Here is an 18,428-nt window from a genome sequence, read left to right as displayed (position 1 = left end):
AATAATGGAGTTGCTCCTCTATGTCCTAGTATCTATTTTCCCATCACTGTTCGTCACGCAGCGACAAGAAACATATTAGCTTCTAAAATCATGTTAAACAACTAATTAAATACCAAGGAAATCCAAATTACTATGCCAGTACTATTTTCTTTTCTTTTCTTGTATTTTTCCTAATTTCTTTATAAGAGACAAAAAAAAAAAAAAAAAAAAGAAAAACTTCTCTCCAGCATCTTTTATACAATTTAAAATCAATTTCTAAAATTTTCAATTTTGCAATTTTTTATTGAGCCCTTTTATTTTTTATTTTTCTTGTTACATTGAAATCCAATTTAATAAACTTAAGGACTTAGGCAACTAGACAAGACGTGTGTGCCTATGAAATATAGTTAACGTGGGAGAACGAGTCATTTAGGGAAAGAAATAAATACGAATAATTTATCAATTATCGATGAAGAATATTAAGATATGATTATAAATATTTTTTTTAATTAAAGAATTCGAGTTAAAATTTTGATTATAAAGTAATTATAAAATTTGACAGGGAGCGCTGTACCCTTTTATGGGCTTTTATTTTATTAAAAATAATAAATGATTTAAGATTAAGTTTCTCATTTTTAAAAAATAACAACCGAAAAGTTTTAAAAAGAAATTAAGTGTTTATATTTAAAATAATAAAAAATATATAAAGATCCAAAAAATAAAAAAAAATAAAAACATCAAATTAGCACCACCGTTTAATTTAAGAGTAAAAAACTTAATGTTTTGCTTATTTTTTTATATAAAATATGATAAAACAATTACAAAAATCTAACTTTTATGTTTTAAATTTGTTTTAAGTTAATTGTTTCAATTAAATATCAGTTAAGCCCTAGCTTAAACCAATGATAGTTACCCCCTATGGAAATAGAAGCGTAAAGAACGTGGTTAGTTGACAATGCAGGTTGGAAATGTGGAAGAGCTCTAAAAGGTTTAATTTCCATAAAATGCACTTATAGGGAAGAGTGATGAGTTTTAACTGTGACTAAATTTTGAGCTAATTAAATGGTCATTGATAATAGAGTCTGGTTACCGGTGATTTTAAAAAAAAAATTTGTTAAAATTTATTTTAAATTGTAGTTTGTAACCTTTACACTAAGAATTTGTTACAATACTTTCTTTCTTGCATGTATTGCCAAATTCATCCAATGAAAGTGACTTTCTCCTTTACCCAAATTGCTTTGCTTTCCTTTTTCAATTGCTTGCAATATATTTAGTTAATTTGTCTTAATTATATTTATATATTAAATAAATTAATTATAGAACCGTTAATTTCTTTTAATTTTTTATATATAAATTGAATTAAGCGAAAACCAACAGTTTTTAACAATTTTGATATATATAGTTAGATTTGTTAAATTAACAATTCATATAACACAATTTGAAATATTTATTTTAGTATTTTGTATTGTTATTTATATTTATACATAATAAATTAAAAAAAATCTAATGGTGGGAGAGGCACTGTGATCATGTGCACTTCAATTATTATACGTTTTTGTGGTAGATATCGAGTGTTTGTTTTGTGTGTAAAATGTATAAAATATAAAAATTTCAATTAAATTTTTACGAGGAAATATTGCGTGTGAGATAGAACACCAAAACTTTGACAAGGCTGCTTTTTACACTCGTATCAAATCAAAAATTATATATATATGTGAAGATGCAAGCAAACACGATTGCGTGAACAAAAATCCATATCTTATTATTCTTTAGTTATCCGATATCCACTAAAAATTTTCCCTAGAAAATCTCATTTTCCATGAAAATTCCGGTCCTTACACCTCTATATAAAGCTTCTTCTTCTCCTTTTTCTCTCAGTCTCCGCAGAAGTTTCATATCTCAGAATCCTCTTTCTTCTTCTTCTCCGATTTGCTCCCTACCAAAGCATCTAGAAAGTAATCCCATGGCTGCTTGTGTTGACAAGCCCAGAACAGACACCTCTCAACTTTCTCGCGATCCAAACAGGTCTAAAACTGACGATAGTGCTTACAACTATGTAAAATTTTTTCGACCCAGTTTCTCCGACAGCATTTCATGCAAACCCATTTGCAAGAATCAAATAAAAACTGTGCACTCACGTTCGCTTGTTGAAGATGTAGAACCGGAAAGCGAGATTAAAGAAGATCCATGGCTTAAAATGCACGAAGAAGCCAGATTAGATGTGGAGCAAGAACCAATTTTATCAAGCTATTACTTCACCTCCATTTTTTCTCAGAAATCATTAGAAAGAGCATTGGCAAGTCATCTCTCAATAAAGCTAAGTAATTCTACCCTTCCTAGTAGTACTCTGTTTGATATTTTTAGTGGGGTTCTTGAACAAAATAAAGACATAATTAGTGCTGTAAAGGAAGATTTAAGAGCTGTAAGAGAAAGAGACCCAGCTTGCATAAGTTATGTTCACTGTTTTTTAAGTTTCAAAGGATTTTTGGCATGTCAAGCTCATAGAATAGCACATACCTTATGGACACAAGGTAGAAAGGTCTTGGCTCTGTTAATACAAAACAGAGTATCTGAGGCATTTGCAGTTGATATCCATCCAGGAGCAAAAATTGGGCAAGGGATTTTGTTCGATCATGCAACTGGATTAGTTGTTGGAGAAACAGCAGTAATTGGTAACAATGTGTCAATCTTGCATAATGTGACATTAGGAGGTACTGGTAAGATTGGTGGAGATAGGCATCCAAAAATTGGTGATGGTGTTTTGATTGGGGCAGGGACTTGTATTTTGGGTAATATAAAGATTGGTGAGGGGGCAAAAATTGGGGCTGGTTCAGTCGTGTTGAAGGATGTACCGCCTAGGACTACTGCAGTTGGAAACCCAGCCAGATTGATTGGAGGAAAAGAAAATCCAGTTAAGCTTGACAAAATGCCTAGTTTTACTATGGATCATACTTCACATATAAATGACTGGTCTGATTATGTTATTTAAAGAGAAAATTCTTATTCAGAGTTCCTTTTATGCCTTTTCTTTTTTTGGTGGGTATTTGTCTTTTGAAAGTTCTCAACTTTTTCATTTATGTTGTGAGAACTGAAGTTCTCCTACTAGAAAACAGAGCAAACAGAGGAAACGGAGCAGAGCTCTGTTCTAATCTTACCTAGTTATATATGTATTTGCCTTGAGCGAGTATTGTAATACTACTTCTGTGCTGTACTCATAAACAAAATGAAATTAATGCTGTTATCGCTCAATTTGTCGACTCCAACTAGCTTGGCTCTAAGGCTTGCTTGTTGATGTTGATTTACTTTCTGCCATTTGTGTGGGGTGAGATAGATAATGCGTAGTGTGAACCATAGCATTGAATTTTTCAATTTGTTCTATAGATGCAGCTACTGGTCAGCCCCATCTTTTGCTGCAAATGGCCAGCCAGCTTTATCTCAGGATTATAACTTTGAAGTTAAATGATAAAACAATTATTTAAGGATGGTGTTCCAAAGAAAGCTTTTAAAAATTTTAATGAAGATTAAGGAAGGGATTTGATATAATTGCAGATAAGATGACAAAAATGCGAATCATATTGTGTATCAGTAATATATCATATTTGTGTTCTCTCACTTATTTAAATTTGAGCAAATTTTCACGTGCTATATGAAAAGTAATCTCTCGCAGTGCTAAACAAATAAACTCAATTCTTGAAGTTGAATACCTGGACAAAGTAAATGGCACTGTTTATGGATTGACTCGATGAAATTCAATTGAAAGAGGGTATTTCTGATTATATCTTTGGAAAAAAAAAAAAAAAAAAGATAAAGAAGGAACGCTGTTTAGAAAATTTTTTATTTCATTTATTTGGTCCATAATTGAGGTCATGATCAGACTAGATAAATTTTTTTCATTTAGTTAGAGCTACGAGAAGATAAATTTTTTTCATTTAGTTAGAGCTATGAGAAGATACCTGTATAAGGAACTTGTAGGGAATGCAAATAAAGTTGTCACGTGCCAATACAACAGTGTGAGCATATCTAGGAATTACTTTGTAATTATGAGATTAATTTATCTAGATGGAGTCTATAGTTTCAAATATGGACCAAATCAATAAAAATAAAAATTTTTATTAAAATAAGAATATTTTTGACCGATGCATAAAAAAAAATAACACGTGGGTAATGAATCCGATTTAGACAAGTATAATTCTCTAATTATTGTTGCAAGCTATCTCATAATGAAGCCAACCTAATTAAGAGGCACATTTTAGGATTGAGCTCAGCCGGCGGGTCCTGGGTCAAGAGCAACTCTAGTAGTGAACAATTTTAATGTTCATGGGCTTTTTAGACTGAGAGAAACTGGAATACAAATATAAAGTTTATGGGCTTTTTAGACTTGGGCTGGGACCCATTTTAATGAGATCAATGTTCAAAAAATTTTTTAAAAAAATATTAAGGGTTGACTTGGTCATGGGTCCTGTGCAGCCATATTTCTTTAGTCGGTTGGAACTTGAAAGAAGGAAGAAGTAATAAACCAAAGAAATATAGCCGCACAGGATTAATTAAAATTATGAGAATATTCCTCATCTTTAATCCTTTAATTAATCATAATTTATATTTTTCTTGCATTAAAAAATGAGATTAGGAAAGACAATGGAAAATAAACTTTGATAGAAAATAGTTTTCTGTTTTTTTCAAATTATTTTATGATAGAAAATGATAAAATCATATACGTCCAACAAACTAAATATATTAGTCAAAAAAAGACAGAAGCGAAGAAAGGGCTCATAAAAATAACTACAAAATGTACTATTACACTTAATTTCCATCCATAGTTTTCAAGCTTCAATTTCTGTAGCTGGTCATGCTCATATCATCAATAAAGGAAGTCAAGAAAGGCTGTTCTCTCTCTCTCTCTCTCTATATATATATATATATATACATATATATGAGGATGTGAAGCATTTCTATACATGTCCATTTTCAAAATGGATTTGCAGCAATTCCTATCCTTACCAATTCTATTCACTTCTTTTTTCTTCATTTTTATGGTACTGAAAATGTGGAGAAAATCAAAAACCAAAGAAGCAACAAAAAATCTTCCACCAGGACCAAGAAAGCTACCAATTATTGGAAACATTCACCAACTTATTGGCTCTCTACCCCATCATTGCCTAAGAGACTTGGCAAAAAAACATGGAGGCATTATGCATCTTCAGCTTGGTGAAGTTTCTAATATAGTTATCTCTTCTCCTGAAGCTGCAAAAGAAGTGATGAAGACTCATGATATTGTCTTTGCTCAAAGACCTTTTCTTTTAGCTGCAAGTATTATAAGTTATAACTTCACAGACATTGCTTTTTCACCATATGCAGATTACTGGAGACAGCTGCGAAAAATCTGCATACTCGAATTGCTAAGCGCAAAACGCGTGCAGTCATTTAGGTTTATTAGAGAAGAAGAAGTATCAAACTTGATTACTGCAATTTCTTCTTCTTCAGGAAAGGCATTCAATTTTAGTAGGAAATTGTTTTCTTTAACTTATGGGATTGCTGCGCGAGCAACTTTTGGCGAGAAATGTGAAGATCAAGAGGAATTTATACCAATTGTTGAGGAAATTACAGAAGTAGCAGGAGGATTTAGTCTTGCAGATTTGTTTCCTTCTGTTAAGTTTCTTCATTCGATTAGTGGAATGAGGTCTAGACTCATTAGGCTGCAAAAAGAAGCTGATAGGGTGATTGGAAATATTATTGATGATCATAGAGCAAAGAATAAAACAGGAAAGGTTGGTGGCGAAGGCCAAGATGATGATCTTGTTGATGTTCTTTTGAGGCTTCAAGAGCATGGAAATCTTGAATTTCCGTTGACGACTGATAATATCAAGGCAGTCATCCTGGTTAGTGTTTTTCTTTTCGGTTAATTAATTAGGTTAAAGCTCGTAATTTTGTTCAGGGATTTTGAGCCAAAGCTCAGGTGATTTCTGTTTATAGATATGCTTACTTGTGTTATAATTCTATTTCAGGATATTTTCGTTGCGGGTAGTGAGACATCATCAACAACAGTAGAATGGGCGATGTCCGAAATGCTGAGGAATCCAAGAGTTATGTACAAGGCACAAGAAGAGGTGAGAAAATTGTTCGATAAAAAGGGAAATGTTGAGGAAACTGATCTTCAAGAATCGAAGTACTTGAAATTAGTTATTAAAGAAACTTTGCGATTACACCCTCCTGCTCCTTTGCTGCTTCCAAGAGAATCTACAGAGAAATGTGAGATTAATGGCTATGATATACCAGAAAAATCCAAAGTAATAGTGAATGCGTGGGCGATAGGAAGGGATCCAAATCATTGGACTGAAGCTGAGACATTCTATCCTGAGAGATTTCTTGATAGTTCAATTGATTATAAAGGGAATAATTTTGAATTTATCCCATTTGGTGCTGGAAGAAGGATGTGTCCTGGCATACTATTTGGTATAGCTAACGTTGAGCTACCATTAGCACAGCTTCTATACCATTTTGATTGGGAACTTCCTAGTGGATTGAAGGCAGAAACTTTAGATATGATTGAGAGTTTCGGCGCCACAGTTAGAAGGAAAAATGATCTACACTTGATTCCAAATCCATATACACCGTCTTCAGCTTCTTGATTGAAGTCACTAAATAAGAAAATAGCCTTTGATGTTCATCTTTTATCAGCTAATACATGTATAATTGTACTGTAGTTATCCACATACTAGTAGCTTCTGTGCAATTTTCGAATTTTGCAGAATAAAATTGCATTACTCATGGAAATATGCAAGGTAGGAGTAACATATAATATTGATCGAGTACAAATATTTTCCAAGGAAATTGCCAATTGTTTTCTAGCACACAGATATGAATTTTGAGTAAAAGACAGTCAACCTTGGCACAGTCGGTGGTCATATCTGGTTGCTGTTATATAATAAGCTTTCAAAACCAAATTCCACAAAGCAGAGAAATTTAACCCAGATATGAATCATCTTTCTTTGTTTTGCAGTCAGTCAACCGTTAATTGATATCATTTCTGCCTTGCAGACAGTACACTCTATCAGCATAGTAGAATATAATTGCAGTCAATGGTCATATTTGGTTGCTCATTTTAATTATAATATGCTTCAAAGTCGCAAGTCCAAGTAAGCAGAGATATTCTAATACATATATAAATCATGTCATAATCAATTATGTCACAGTAGATTGCAAAATCCAAATAATTAGTGAAAGAAATGCTTACTAAAATCTTATCAAACAAGAAGTCAAACAAAAGAAAAAAGAAAAAGGTTGCATATACAACAACAACAAAAACTGGATATTGAGATGCAATTTCATCAAATTGACATAAAAATGGAGCTCCAAATCCTTTCCCTTCCTTTCCTTTTAACTTTCTTTCTCTTCATCTTTATGGCATTAAAAATAAGGAAGATATCAGAAAGCAAGAAGTTGTTAAATTTACCTCCAGGGCCACTGAAGCTGCCTATAATAGGAAATATACATAATTTGGTTGGCTCTTTACCCCATCATCGCCTGCAAAACTTGGCCAAGAAATATGGTCCTCTTATGCATCTTCAGCTTGGTGAAGTTACAACAATCGTTGTTACTTCGGCAGAAATTGCTAAAGAAGTTATGAGAGCTCATGATATAGTCTTTTCTAATAGACCTTCTATTCTTGCTGCGAATATCATCTCTTACAATGCTACGAGCATCGTGTTTTCACCCTATGGAGAGTATTGGAGACAGCTAAGGAAAATTTGTGTATTGGAGCTATTAAGTGCTAAACGCGTACAATCATTCAAATCAATCAGAGAGGAAGAAGTATCAAACATTGTGCGACGCATTTCTTCCAGTTCAGATTCTTTGATCAACCTCAGTAGAATGTTATTTTCTTTGACTTATAGTATCACTTCAAGAGCAGCATTTGGTAAGATTCGAAAAGAACAAGAAGCATTTATACCACTTGTTGAGGAAATTATAGAGGTTGGAGGTGGTTTTAGTATAGCTGATTTGTTCCCTTCTATTAAATTGCTGAATAGAATTAATGGAATGAAATCTAGAGTGGAAAGATTGCATCAAGAAGCAGATAAGATACTTGAGAACATCATCAATGAACATAGAGCTAGTAAAGCAAGAGCCAAGCCAGGTAGTAAAGGTGAGGCTGATGATCTTGTAGATGTTCTTCTGAATATTCAAGAACAAGGGGACCTTGGATTTGCTTTAACAACCAATAACATCAAAGCAGTCATCCTGGTTAGAATCTTTTTCTTGTTTCCTAGTTTAATTGTTCATGTTTCATGGACATCGATTCTTTTAGTCGTAAACTAATTAATATGATTTTTCTGTTTAAGGATTTGTTTATTGCTGGAAGTGAGACTTCATCTACAACTGTAGAATGGGCAATGTCGGAGCTGCTGAAAAATACAAGTGTGATGAAAAAGGCACAGGCTGAGTTGAGGCAAGTCTTTAAGAACAAAGGGTATGTTGATGAAGAAGGTGTTTGTGAATTAAATTACTTGAAGTTAATTGTTAAAGAGACTCTAAGATTACACCCTCCTGTGCCTTTGCTCGTTCCAAGGGAAAATAGTGAGCTTTGTGAGATTAATGGTTATTTCATTCCAGTAAAATCTAGAGTGCTTATCAATGTCTGGGCCATTGGAAGGGATCCGAATTATTGGAAAGAGCCTGAAAGATTCAATCCAGAGAGATTTCTTGATAATTCAATAGATTACAAGGGTTCTAATTTTGAATTTATCCCATTTGGTGCTGGAAGGAGGATATGTCCAGGAATATTATTTGGTATAGCAAATGTTGAGCTTCCGCTTGCAAATTTGTTGTACCATTTTGATTGGAAACTCCCTGGTGAAATAAACCCGGAAAATCTAGAAATGACAGAGGCCTCTGGGATTGCAGTTAGGAGAAAAAACGATTTGAATTTAATTCCTATTACGTTCCCTTCTGTCCTTGTAGCATAAAAATTGCAACGAAGTCATGTCATCAAATGGAGAAACTCTTATAGTTTCTCCCTGTGGCGTAATAATTACTGTTTAGAATTGATAACGCAAACCAAACACAAACACTTTATGCACTTTTTGGAAAGTTGCACTTTATTAATCTACTTACCCCCAACCAAACATCACCCTAGTGGTAATTGTAAGCAAAGAAAGTGCTATATATTGTTTTTTGGCTGAATGAATAATTTCTCCGAACTATCCTTCCTTAAATTGCTATTTTTGCTAGTCAACTTTGCGGAGGACCGCTTGTGCCGCTTGAATTGAAGTCTTTGTAACTTTTATGCCCCTAAGCAAATTGAAGATTTTGCATGAAATACACACGTGTTAACATGTCATAAGCAGTTGATTTGTCATCAAATTATCTGCCACGTTGGTTTCCACATGTACAAAAAATAACAAGAAAGAGAAAAAGAGAATAGTTTGGTAGTTTCGATTGAAAAAAATTGAAAATAAAAATAAAAATTGAATATCCAAAATCATATCAAGAAAAAAAAAATAAAAATTGAAAAAAAATCATACAAACTCATGTTAGTAGTTTTGATTTCATTAACCATAAAATCATTAGAAAAGGTGGGTTTGATTTTGAAGAAGAAGAAGAAGAAGAAGAAGAAGAAGATAGATTTGTTAAGAGAATGAGAAGGAGAAAAATAGAGAGAGAAACTGAGAGAAGAAGAGCGAGATAGCGAGAGAAATTGAGAGAGAGGATGAGAGATGAAGTTGGAATAATTTTAAGAATATAAAACGATGTCGTTTTTGCCACGCTGGACAAAATTTAAGGGGTTCACGCTTTTATTTACGTTTGAGTTCGCATAATTCTTTTTCCAGGTGTCAAGGGGCACAAGCTACAAAAAATGAAATTTAAAGGACACAAGCGGTCTCTCATAAAGTTGAGAGACACAAATGACAATTTGAGGAAAATTCAGAAGGAAAATTATGCATTCCACCGTCGTTTTTTATCAAGCAAGAATACTTGCTGTGCAAGTGAGAAATTAAAAATTGGCTAGTCAATTGTGCTACTAATTCAATTGCATTAATTGACTTTCATTTTATTATTGTTGTGGATTATTTGAACCTGAAGAAGAAAAATATTAGAAACAAGACCAGATGGCAACAAATTAGAAGAGTTAAATATTATATATGTTGCTTCTATCAAGCAAGAGTAGTTGTTGTAGAAGTGAGAATTAAAAATTGGTTAGTCAAATGTGCTACTAATGTAATTGCATTAATTGACTTTCATTTTATTAATGGTGTGGATTATTTGGACTATAAGATTAGAAGAGTTAAATATTAACTATAAGATGAACTGATTTTGTCTTTTTTTTTTTTTTTTTTATCATAAAACTCAGTCTTAATTTAATGGCTATCATTGAGATTTTGTAATTCAAAAAAAGAAATATTTAAATAATGTGTATCTTAATGAATAGTACAGAGCTCCATCCTGACGCAGCTCTCTCTCTATATATATGTTGTTAGCTATTATCAAATCCAACAAATCTTTTTATCACTCTCTATTTTAACTTTGCCATGGAAAACCAACTCTCCTTTCCATTTGTTTTCACTTTCTTAATCTTTATAATTTTCTTGTTCAAGTTATTACCTAAAAAATCCAAGTCTCTAAATCTTCCACCAGGGCCGTCGAGCCTACCTTTAATCGGCGGCTTCCACCATTTATTTGGTGCACCACCTCATCACTCTTTAACCAACCTAGCTAAGAAATTCGGCCCTATTTTTCACCTGCAACTCGGGGAAAATTCTAATATTGTAATTTCTTCTGCAGAAATGGCAAAAGAAATTATGAAAACCCATGATATAATTTTCGCTGATAGACCTTTTATCCCTTCTGCTTTTAAATCAACTTATGATGGAACAGATATCGCTTTTTCTCCATATGGAGACTATTGGAGACAATTACGAAAGATTTGCACGACAGAGTTGCTAAGTGTTAATCGTGTGCAGTCGTTCAGATCAATAAGAGAAGAAGAAGTATCAAAATTAATAAGCTCGATTGCTTCTAGCGCTGGATCTGCAATAAACCTGAGCCGAATGATTGAAACTTTAATGTTTAGTATTATTTCGAGAGCGGTTTTTGGTAAAGTATGTAAAGGAGAAGAAGTATTTGTGCCAACTATAAGGAAATTAACTGAAGCGACTACTGGTTTTAATCTTGTTGATTTATACCCTTCTAATAAATTGCTTCAAAGAATGAGTATTGGGTTGCCTATAATAAAAAGACTTCATTCAGAGGTAGACAAGATAATCCAAGACGTGGTTGATGAGCATAGAGCTAGAAAGCAAGCTGGAAAAATTGTTGCAGAAGGTGAAGAAGAAGATCTTGTCGACGTCCTTCTGAATCTTTTGGAGAAAGGAGACCTCGACTTCTCTTTGAGCACGGAGAACATCAAAGCCGTCATTTTGGTTAGCTCTCTTTCTTTTTTCTTTATAGGTTTTCCCACGTACATATAATAGTTGTCGTTAAAACTAATTTTAGCTCTCTTTCATTTTGGTCAGCCTTATTTTTTTGATTTACTCAAGTTAATTACGAAATGTATTTCAGGACATGTTTATTGCGGGCAGTGATACATCTTCTACACCAATAGAATGGGCAATGTCAGAAATGATGAAAAATCCAGAAGTGATGGAAAAGGCACAAGCAGAGGTGAGACTAGTCTTTGAAGCAAAAGGGGACGTGGATGAAGCAAGTCTCAACGAACTCAACTACTTAAAATTGGTTATAAAAGAAACTTTGAGACTACATCCTCCTGTTCCATTATTAGTTCCAAGAGAATGCAGAGAACACTGCATCGTTAACGGATACGATATACCTGAAAAGACTAGAGTTATTGTGAATGCTTGGGCTATCGGAAGAAATCCCGAATATTGGAGAGAACCTGAGAAATTCAATCCAGAAAGATTTTTAGATAATTCGATTGATTACAAAGGTGCACATTTTGAATTTATCCCATTTGGTGCTGGAAGAAGAATGTGTCCTGGAATATCATTTGGCATGGCTAACGTTGAACTTCCACTTGCTCATTTATTATACCATTTTGATTGGAAACTTCCATCTGGCGTGAACCCTGAAAATCTGGATATGACAGAATCGTTAAGTGTTACTGTAAAAAGAAGCAATGCCCTCTATGTCATTCCCATCCCTTGCTGCCATTCCCGTGTTATGTAAAATCTTTATATTTGTGAAATTAGCTGTGAGTTCGCATTTTAAGCTTATGTATTATATGTCGTTCGAATAATAATTATTATTAAATTATATTGTCGTTTTGAACATGAGTTACTTTTTTTTTTTTTTTTTTTTTAAATCCTTGTATGAGTTAATTTTATGTTTAGAATACACATGAGAAAGTAAAAATTCCAGTTACGTACATATCCAATACTGTAAATTTTAAATTAGAAAATAACTTAAGTATCAAATCAAAATATAATTAAAAATAAAAGGAATAGAAAATAGTAAGCAAACAGTTTCAGGTTTTAGTTGAACTAAAATAAAATATCTGCAATGCTGTCGTGTGCTAGCTGCGGTCGTTGATGTTGTGGATGTGATGATCCATGCTGTGTAACATATTGAGGGAGAGAGAGAGAGAGAGAAAAAAAAAAAAAAGGAACGATGGAAATTATTTCTTTGTTTTTTTAATATTATTTTTTAGTGCAAGCATATTTTAATTGCTTTGAAACGTTTCAATCGATTCAACCTCTCAGTAGATAAATAAATAAATAAACTTTTTTTTTTTTTTTGAAAACTTTAATTACTTTTTACAATGGCATCAGTCTGTTTCTATTAGTCAGAAATATAAGACTTCAATTTGTATTGGGGTCAATTATCCAAAGCTTATGGAAATCATTTGATCGATTAATAAATTTGAAATTGTCCAATAGCATCTCTCGTATAGGCAAATGCTCTCAATAGTCGAAAGTTAGAGAGCACGACAACACAACTAAACTTTTAGACATTTGTTTTTTTTTCAGCAATAGCAACTTCAATTTCTCCTTAATGAAGTGATGATCTATTTTACATAAATTATTAATATTCCTTCATTCTCATAATTTTTATCCTATTTTCTTTTTTTTTATTCTAAATTGTTATGCTATATTTCTTTTTGAAAATGAATAATATTTAAATTTTACTATTTTACTCTTATTTAATATGCTTTTTGTCAATAAATATAATAATCAAATTACTATATATATGTTATCATTAATTAAATTTCGATTATAACCAAAACTAAAATACAAATCTTAAATCTTGAAATAAATTATATTTAACCAAATATTTGATTAATTTCAAGAACAATTTAATTATGGATCATTTAATTTTTATAGATACTAACATAAGAGTATACTCCTGTCTTTCCAAAAGATAATCCACTTTTTATTTTCAAATAGATTAAGAAATAACAATTATTATCTCTGTCTTAAAATATAAATCGTTTTTTGGTAGTTATTTTATCTCATAAATTAAGTTGTTTTAAGGAGCTTAAAGAGTAATAAATGATGGTTTTTCAATATTATCCTTATTTACATTAGATATAATAAATACTTTCACAAGTAATTATTGGTTTTGAGATAAAGGATAATGTCAAATTACCCTTGATTTTGTTATAATCTAAGAGAATTAATTACTTTTTTAATTTTTATGTAAAAATCTTAAACGATTTATATTTTGAAACAGAGGAAGTATTACGGTTAAAAGATAATTTTATTTATATAACTTTTCTATTATGTCCATCTTAAATAATACATGAGTAATTATTATAATAGAAAATAAAGTAAAAATTAATGAGATTGAAAATAAAAAAAATTTAATAAAGATATAGTAGATGATTTAAAGATTAATTATAGTGAAAAAAGTGAACTATATTTCGTAATAAATCAAAGAAGAAAGAAGGAATCGGAGTGAGTATTATTTTTATAGATACTAATGTAAGAGTATTGTTTTTTTAATCTATTCAAATTACAACACAAATTATGAAACTATTTTATGTGAAATCAACCCAACTCCCTTTGTGCTTAAAAAAAAAAAAAAAAACTTCTAGAATCATTAAAAAGTTAAAAGTCAACAACTTCTAGAATCTGACCACGTCTTTAAAAACTTATTATTATTACCCCATTGTTTTAGGATATTATATATTAATCACCCATTGTTTTATTAGTCTAAGAAGAGGATTGATAAGGAATAAAAAAAATGTATTACAGTAAGGTATTCAAATTTTCAGAAACCACAATCCTTTTTTAATTTCAATCATTCAAAATTCGTAAGGTATAATACTTTTCTTATAAAATATTAAAATGTCGTATTTATCCATATAATTTTAGACATTTACGTCTCAATCAGTTAATCTACAATGCCGTGTACCCAGTAGTTATTTATGATGTTCAAACTTGATGGGCCTTCTGGCAATTTGACCCAACCATCCTTCCCTGATCCTGAACCCAAACTTCGTCCCTGTCGAGGAGCCGGCAGCTAGGCCTAGCTACCCAAAATTGGAGTAATATGTAATAATAAATAGATATAAAGATAATATAAATAATCAAGATTTTTGACATTTGATGTGAACAAATTTTTTAGTTGCATTATTATATTATAAACTTTAAAGGGTTGAAGCCAGCAAAATATTCAAAATCTTACTCCAATCGCACACAGATATTATATTTTATATATACATTACGAATTTTTTTTTATTGTTTTTAAATATCTTAGTCTCAGACTGAAAGCTACTACCATACCTATTTAATTAGGAATTCATGAAAAGACCCAAAAAAAAGAAAGAGGTAAGACCAGCCATATAATTAAAGCATTGACCAAAGACTAACACTAACGATATAATACAATATAGACGCAGTCTTTCGCGACTGAAAAGACGGACCAGCAAATAAAATATTAGAAAATTAATAAAGGATTACCAAAGTTTACTGGGTACGGTTAAAATGAAGCCAGATTTAAGTATATATATATATATATATATATATATATATATATAAAAAAGATTTATTTACACGGAATGTATACTATATCAAAATAATTATAAATAATATTGTAGTTCAAAGGAAGAGTATTTCTATGATAATATAAAAAAATGACAAAATTATAACAATATAATAAAAATGGTACATGAAATTCATGCACCGGGTCACTAGCGATCCCAACCAACATATTTAAGGGTTAAAAAATAATTTTACTTAACTGTATATGATAAAATAAAAATTAAAAAATTGATTTTTTTTTTTTTTTTTTTTTTCATTTTGGGGACCCAGGCGGCCAGGCCTGCGCCCGCCCCTGCACCGGGTGTAACTGTGTAAGCAAGAAAGTTAAATTAATAAGATATAATTAGTTTCGGTTCTTAAGATCCTGCCTGCCAGTTTAATCAGCATACTTTCCTTTCCTGAAGGAAAATTCTTCGACTTGGAATTTAATGTACATTAACAGCATACGTGTACACGAACCCCCATACTCGGTCAGCTCTCTGTATATATAGAGTGGACTAAAACTGCATTCTCATCATCAAACCTAACAAATCTTTTTATCACTCTCCTTTATCATCCTTTGCCATGGACAGCCATCTTTCCTTTCCACTTGTTTTCACTTTCTTGATCTTCATAATTTTCTTGTTTAAGTTATTATGGAGAAAACCCAAGTATCTAAATCTACCGCCAGGGCCATCGAAGCTACCTATAATCGGCGGCTTCCACCATTTATTTGGTCCGCCACCCCATCACTGTTTAACCAACTTGGCTAAGAAATATGGACCTATTTTCCAAATTCAACTCGGTGAGAATTCTAATATTGTAATTTCTTCTGCAGAAATTGCAAAAGAAATTATGAAAACCCATGATATAATTTTTGCTGATAGACCTTTTATCCCTTCTTCTTTTCAAGCAACTTATGATGGAACAGACATAGCTTTTGCTCAATATGGAGACTATTGGAGACAATTACGAAAGATTTGCACGACAGAGTTATTGAGTGTTAGTCGTGTGCAGTCGTTCAGATCAGTAAGAGAAGAAGAAGTATCAAAATTAATAAGCTCGATTGCTTCTAGCGCTGGATCTGCAATAAACCTAAGCCGAATGATTGAAACTTTAATGTTTAGTATTATTTCGAGAGCGGTTTTTGGTAAAGTATGTAAAGGAGAAGAAGTATTTGTGCCAACTATAAGGAAATTAACTGAAGCGACTACTGGTTTTAATCTTGTTGATTTATACCCTTCTAATAAATTGGTTCAAAGAATGAGTATTGGGTTGCCTATAATAAAAAGACTTCATTCAGAGGTAGACAAGATAATCCAAGACGTGGTTGATGAGCATAGAGCTAGAAAGCAAGCTGGAAAAATTGTTGCAGAGGGTGAAGAAGAAGATCTTGTCGACGTCCTTCTGAATCTTTTGGAGAAAGGAGACCTCGACTTCCCTTTGAGCACCGAGAACATCAAAGCCGTCATTTTGGTTAGCTCTCTTTCTTTTTTCTTTATAGGTTTTCCCACATACATATAATAGTTGTTGTTAAAACTAATTTTAGAGCAAAATCAGCCTTATCTTTTTGATTTACTCAAGTTAATTACGAAATGTATTTCAGGACATGTTTATTGCGGGTAGTGATACATCTTCTACACCAATAGAATGGGCAATGTCAGAAATGATGAAAAATCCAGAAGTGATGGAAAAGGCACAAGCAGAGGTGAGACGAGTCTTCGAAGCAAAAGGGAACGTCGATGAAGCAAGTCTCAATGAACTCAACTACTTAAAATTGGTTATAAAAGAAACTCTGAGACTACATCCTCCTGTTCCATTGTTAGTTCCAAGAGAATGCAAAGAACACTGCGTCATTAACGGATATGATGTACCTGAAAAGACTAGAATTATTGTGAATGCTTGGTCAATCGGAAGAAATCCCGAATATTGGACTGAACCTGAGAAATTTTTTCCAGAGAGATTTTTAGATAGTTCAATTGATTACAAAGGTGCTAACTTTGAATTTATCCCATTCGGTGCTGGCAGAAGAATGTGTCCTGGAATATCATTCGGCATGGCTAATGTCGAACTTCCACTTGCACACTTACTATATCATTTTGATTGGAAACTTCAATCTGGAATAAACCCAGAAAACCTTGATATGACAGAATCATTCAGCGTTACAGTCAAAAGAAGTAATGCTCTAAATGTAATTCCCATCCCTTACATTCCTTCCCGTGTAATGTAAAATCTTTATTTTTAAATGCTTTCCTTTTTATGAATAAATATTCCCATATATAAATATGATTGATTATTTTCTGTTATTTATTTATTTTAGATATAATACCTTCTAATTATCGACCCATACGTCTGAACCGCCAAATCGAAATCACTAACCTATGAAATAAGCACAAGAAGTTGAAGAAATTTTCAATCCAAAAGAAATTTTCCCTTTCATTTTTTTGAAAAAGACATATTTTATCAGCTGCCAATTCGAGCACAATCACAATTTAATGGCAATGGAGTACTAAACGGTTCATCTTCAAATAGCCAGCTCTCTTTTTTTTTTTTTTTTTTTTTTTTTTTTGAAGATAAGTACAATCCATATTTTTTGTCTTTTGTACTCAAATATCTAGAAAATAATGAAGCGGGTCCCATATATAGGTCGTAGCAAATTCCCTCTTCAGAAGACAAGTTGATGATTAGATGGAGAGATACCAAAAATAAATAAATAAACAAATGAATTAATAATAATAATAATAATAATAATACAGCACTAGCTAGCTGACGTGAGTAGTTCTTTTTTATTTAGTGGGAGGTTCAATGGATCTGTAAAAGAGAAAAAGTGAACTTAAAGACTCTTAGACTTATATTTTAAAGATTCAATGATTTTACTGCTATTAGTGATGCCAGTGGACATACCTTCAATTATGATAGCAATGCGTAACATGATTTAAATAACTATTTACTCACCTCTCCCCTAAACTTGTTATTCAAAGAGTAAAATACCATAAAACTGATCTTTTTGTTCAATTTTGTCCTTGATTTGTAATTTAAATCCAATTTACACAAAATAAAACTTTTGAATTATCTTAAATTTTGCGCAATTTACTTGAATTTAAGTAAATTTACGTTTTTTTTTTGGACAAATTTAGCGTGAATTACTGACTCAAAGTCTAGATTGAGCCAAAATAACTATTTTGTAGCTTTTTATTTCTAAATAATAATTTTATGTGGAAACCTGAGCTTTGTTATAAATAAAATAATATGATTTACAATATTAAAAAGGATGAATACATAATTTAATTTTTGAAATTTGATAAAAAGATATGGCACCTTAAACATTTAAATCAATGTTTTAGCATTATGAACTTCACTTTTTATAATAATATCACACTTGATACTGATCCAATAATTTTTAAAGTTTTAGTTTTTGTGTGTAAAATATTGATTTGATACATGGTTAATATAATTTTTAGAATAATAATTTAC

The 18,428-nt window shown here is 31.7% G+C and overlaps 5 protein-coding genes across 5 annotated transcripts; all 5 read left to right on the top strand.

Moving 5' to 3' along the window:
- Positions 1 to 1,696: 1,696 nt before the first annotated feature.
- On the top strand, positions 1,697 to 3,228 carry LOC105633071 (serine acetyltransferase 1, chloroplastic). Its single transcript, XM_012215598.4, has one exon. It carries the CDS (start codon positions 1,799 to 1,801, stop codon positions 2,966 to 2,968), a length of 1,170 nt encoding a protein of 389 aa, XP_012070988.1. The 5' UTR covers positions 1,697 to 1,798; the 3' UTR covers positions 2,969 to 3,228.
- A 1,628-nt stretch (positions 3,229 to 4,856) lies between these two features.
- Positions 4,857 to 6,750, top strand: LOC105633070 (desmethyl-deoxy-podophyllotoxin synthase). Its single transcript, XM_012215597.4, has 2 exons — positions 4,857 to 5,855; positions 5,982 to 6,750. Exons 1-2 carry the CDS (start codon positions 4,935 to 4,937, stop codon positions 6,603 to 6,605), a joined length of 1,545 nt encoding a protein of 514 aa, XP_012070987.1. The 5' UTR covers positions 4,857 to 4,934; the 3' UTR covers positions 6,606 to 6,750.
- A 508-nt stretch (positions 6,751 to 7,258) lies between these two features.
- On the top strand, positions 7,259 to 9,165 carry LOC105633294 (desmethyl-deoxy-podophyllotoxin synthase). Its single transcript, XM_012215865.4, has 2 exons — positions 7,259 to 8,220; positions 8,319 to 9,165. Exons 1-2 carry the CDS (start codon positions 7,294 to 7,296, stop codon positions 8,940 to 8,942), a joined length of 1,551 nt encoding a protein of 516 aa, XP_012071255.3. The 5' UTR covers positions 7,259 to 7,293; the 3' UTR covers positions 8,943 to 9,165.
- Positions 9,166 to 10,481: 1,316 nt separating this feature from the next.
- LOC105633293 (desmethyl-deoxy-podophyllotoxin synthase-like) lies at positions 10,482 to 12,257 on the top strand. The gene is made up of 2 exons (XM_089723660.1): positions 10,482 to 11,396; positions 11,536 to 12,257. The coding sequence occupies exons 1-2, from the start codon at positions 10,506 to 10,508 to the stop codon at positions 12,157 to 12,159; spliced, it is 1,515 nt and encodes a 504-aa protein (XP_089579786.1). The 5' UTR covers positions 10,482 to 10,505; the 3' UTR covers positions 12,160 to 12,257.
- A 3,123-nt stretch (positions 12,258 to 15,380) lies between these two features.
- Positions 15,381 to 17,250, top strand: LOC105633068 (desmethyl-deoxy-podophyllotoxin synthase). Its single transcript, XM_012215594.4, has 2 exons — positions 15,381 to 16,430; positions 16,561 to 17,250. The coding sequence occupies exons 1-2, from the start codon at positions 15,540 to 15,542 to the stop codon at positions 17,182 to 17,184; spliced, it is 1,515 nt and encodes a 504-aa protein (XP_012070984.1). The 5' UTR covers positions 15,381 to 15,539; the 3' UTR covers positions 17,185 to 17,250.
- The last annotated feature ends 1,178 nt before the right edge of the window (positions 17,251 to 18,428 follow it).

Source organism: Jatropha curcas, chromosome 7 (genome assembly GCF_041381405.1).
Source record: "Jatropha curcas cultivar XTBG-Jc1 chromosome 7, XTBG_Jcur_1.0, whole genome shotgun sequence".
Taxonomy (NCBI): domain Eukaryota; kingdom Viridiplantae; phylum Streptophyta; class Magnoliopsida; order Malpighiales; family Euphorbiaceae; genus Jatropha; species Jatropha curcas.
The sequence above is the reverse complement of the archived record's forward strand: the minus strand, read 5'-3'. Positions and strand labels throughout refer to the sequence as shown.

Coding starts and splice junctions, on each gene's coding strand:
- LOC105633293 (XM_089723660.1), top strand. CDS start 10,506: ATGGAAAACCAACTCTCCTTTCCATTTGTTTTCACTTTCTTAATCTTT. Junction 11,397..11,535: donor ACATCAAAGCCGTCATTTTG/GTTAGCTCTCTT, acceptor AATGTATTTCAG/GACATGTTTATTGCGGGCAG.
- LOC105633068 (XM_012215594.4), top strand. CDS start 15,540: ATGGACAGCCATCTTTCCTTTCCACTTGTTTTCACTTTCTTGATCTTC. Junction 16,431..16,560: donor ACATCAAAGCCGTCATTTTG/GTTAGCTCTCTT, acceptor AATGTATTTCAG/GACATGTTTATTGCGGGTAG.
- LOC105633071 (XM_012215598.4), top strand. CDS start 1,799: ATGAAAATTCCGGTCCTTACACCTCTATATAAAGCTTCTTCTTCTCCT.
- LOC105633294 (XM_012215865.4), top strand. CDS start 7,294: ATGCAATTTCATCAAATTGACATAAAAATGGAGCTCCAAATCCTTTCC. Junction 8,221..8,318: donor ACATCAAAGCAGTCATCCTG/GTTAGAATCTTT, acceptor TTTCTGTTTAAG/GATTTGTTTATTGCTGGAAG.
- LOC105633070 (XM_012215597.4), top strand. CDS start 4,935: ATGTCCATTTTCAAAATGGATTTGCAGCAATTCCTATCCTTACCAATT. Junction 5,856..5,981: donor ATATCAAGGCAGTCATCCTG/GTTAGTGTTTTT, acceptor ATTCTATTTCAG/GATATTTTCGTTGCGGGTAG.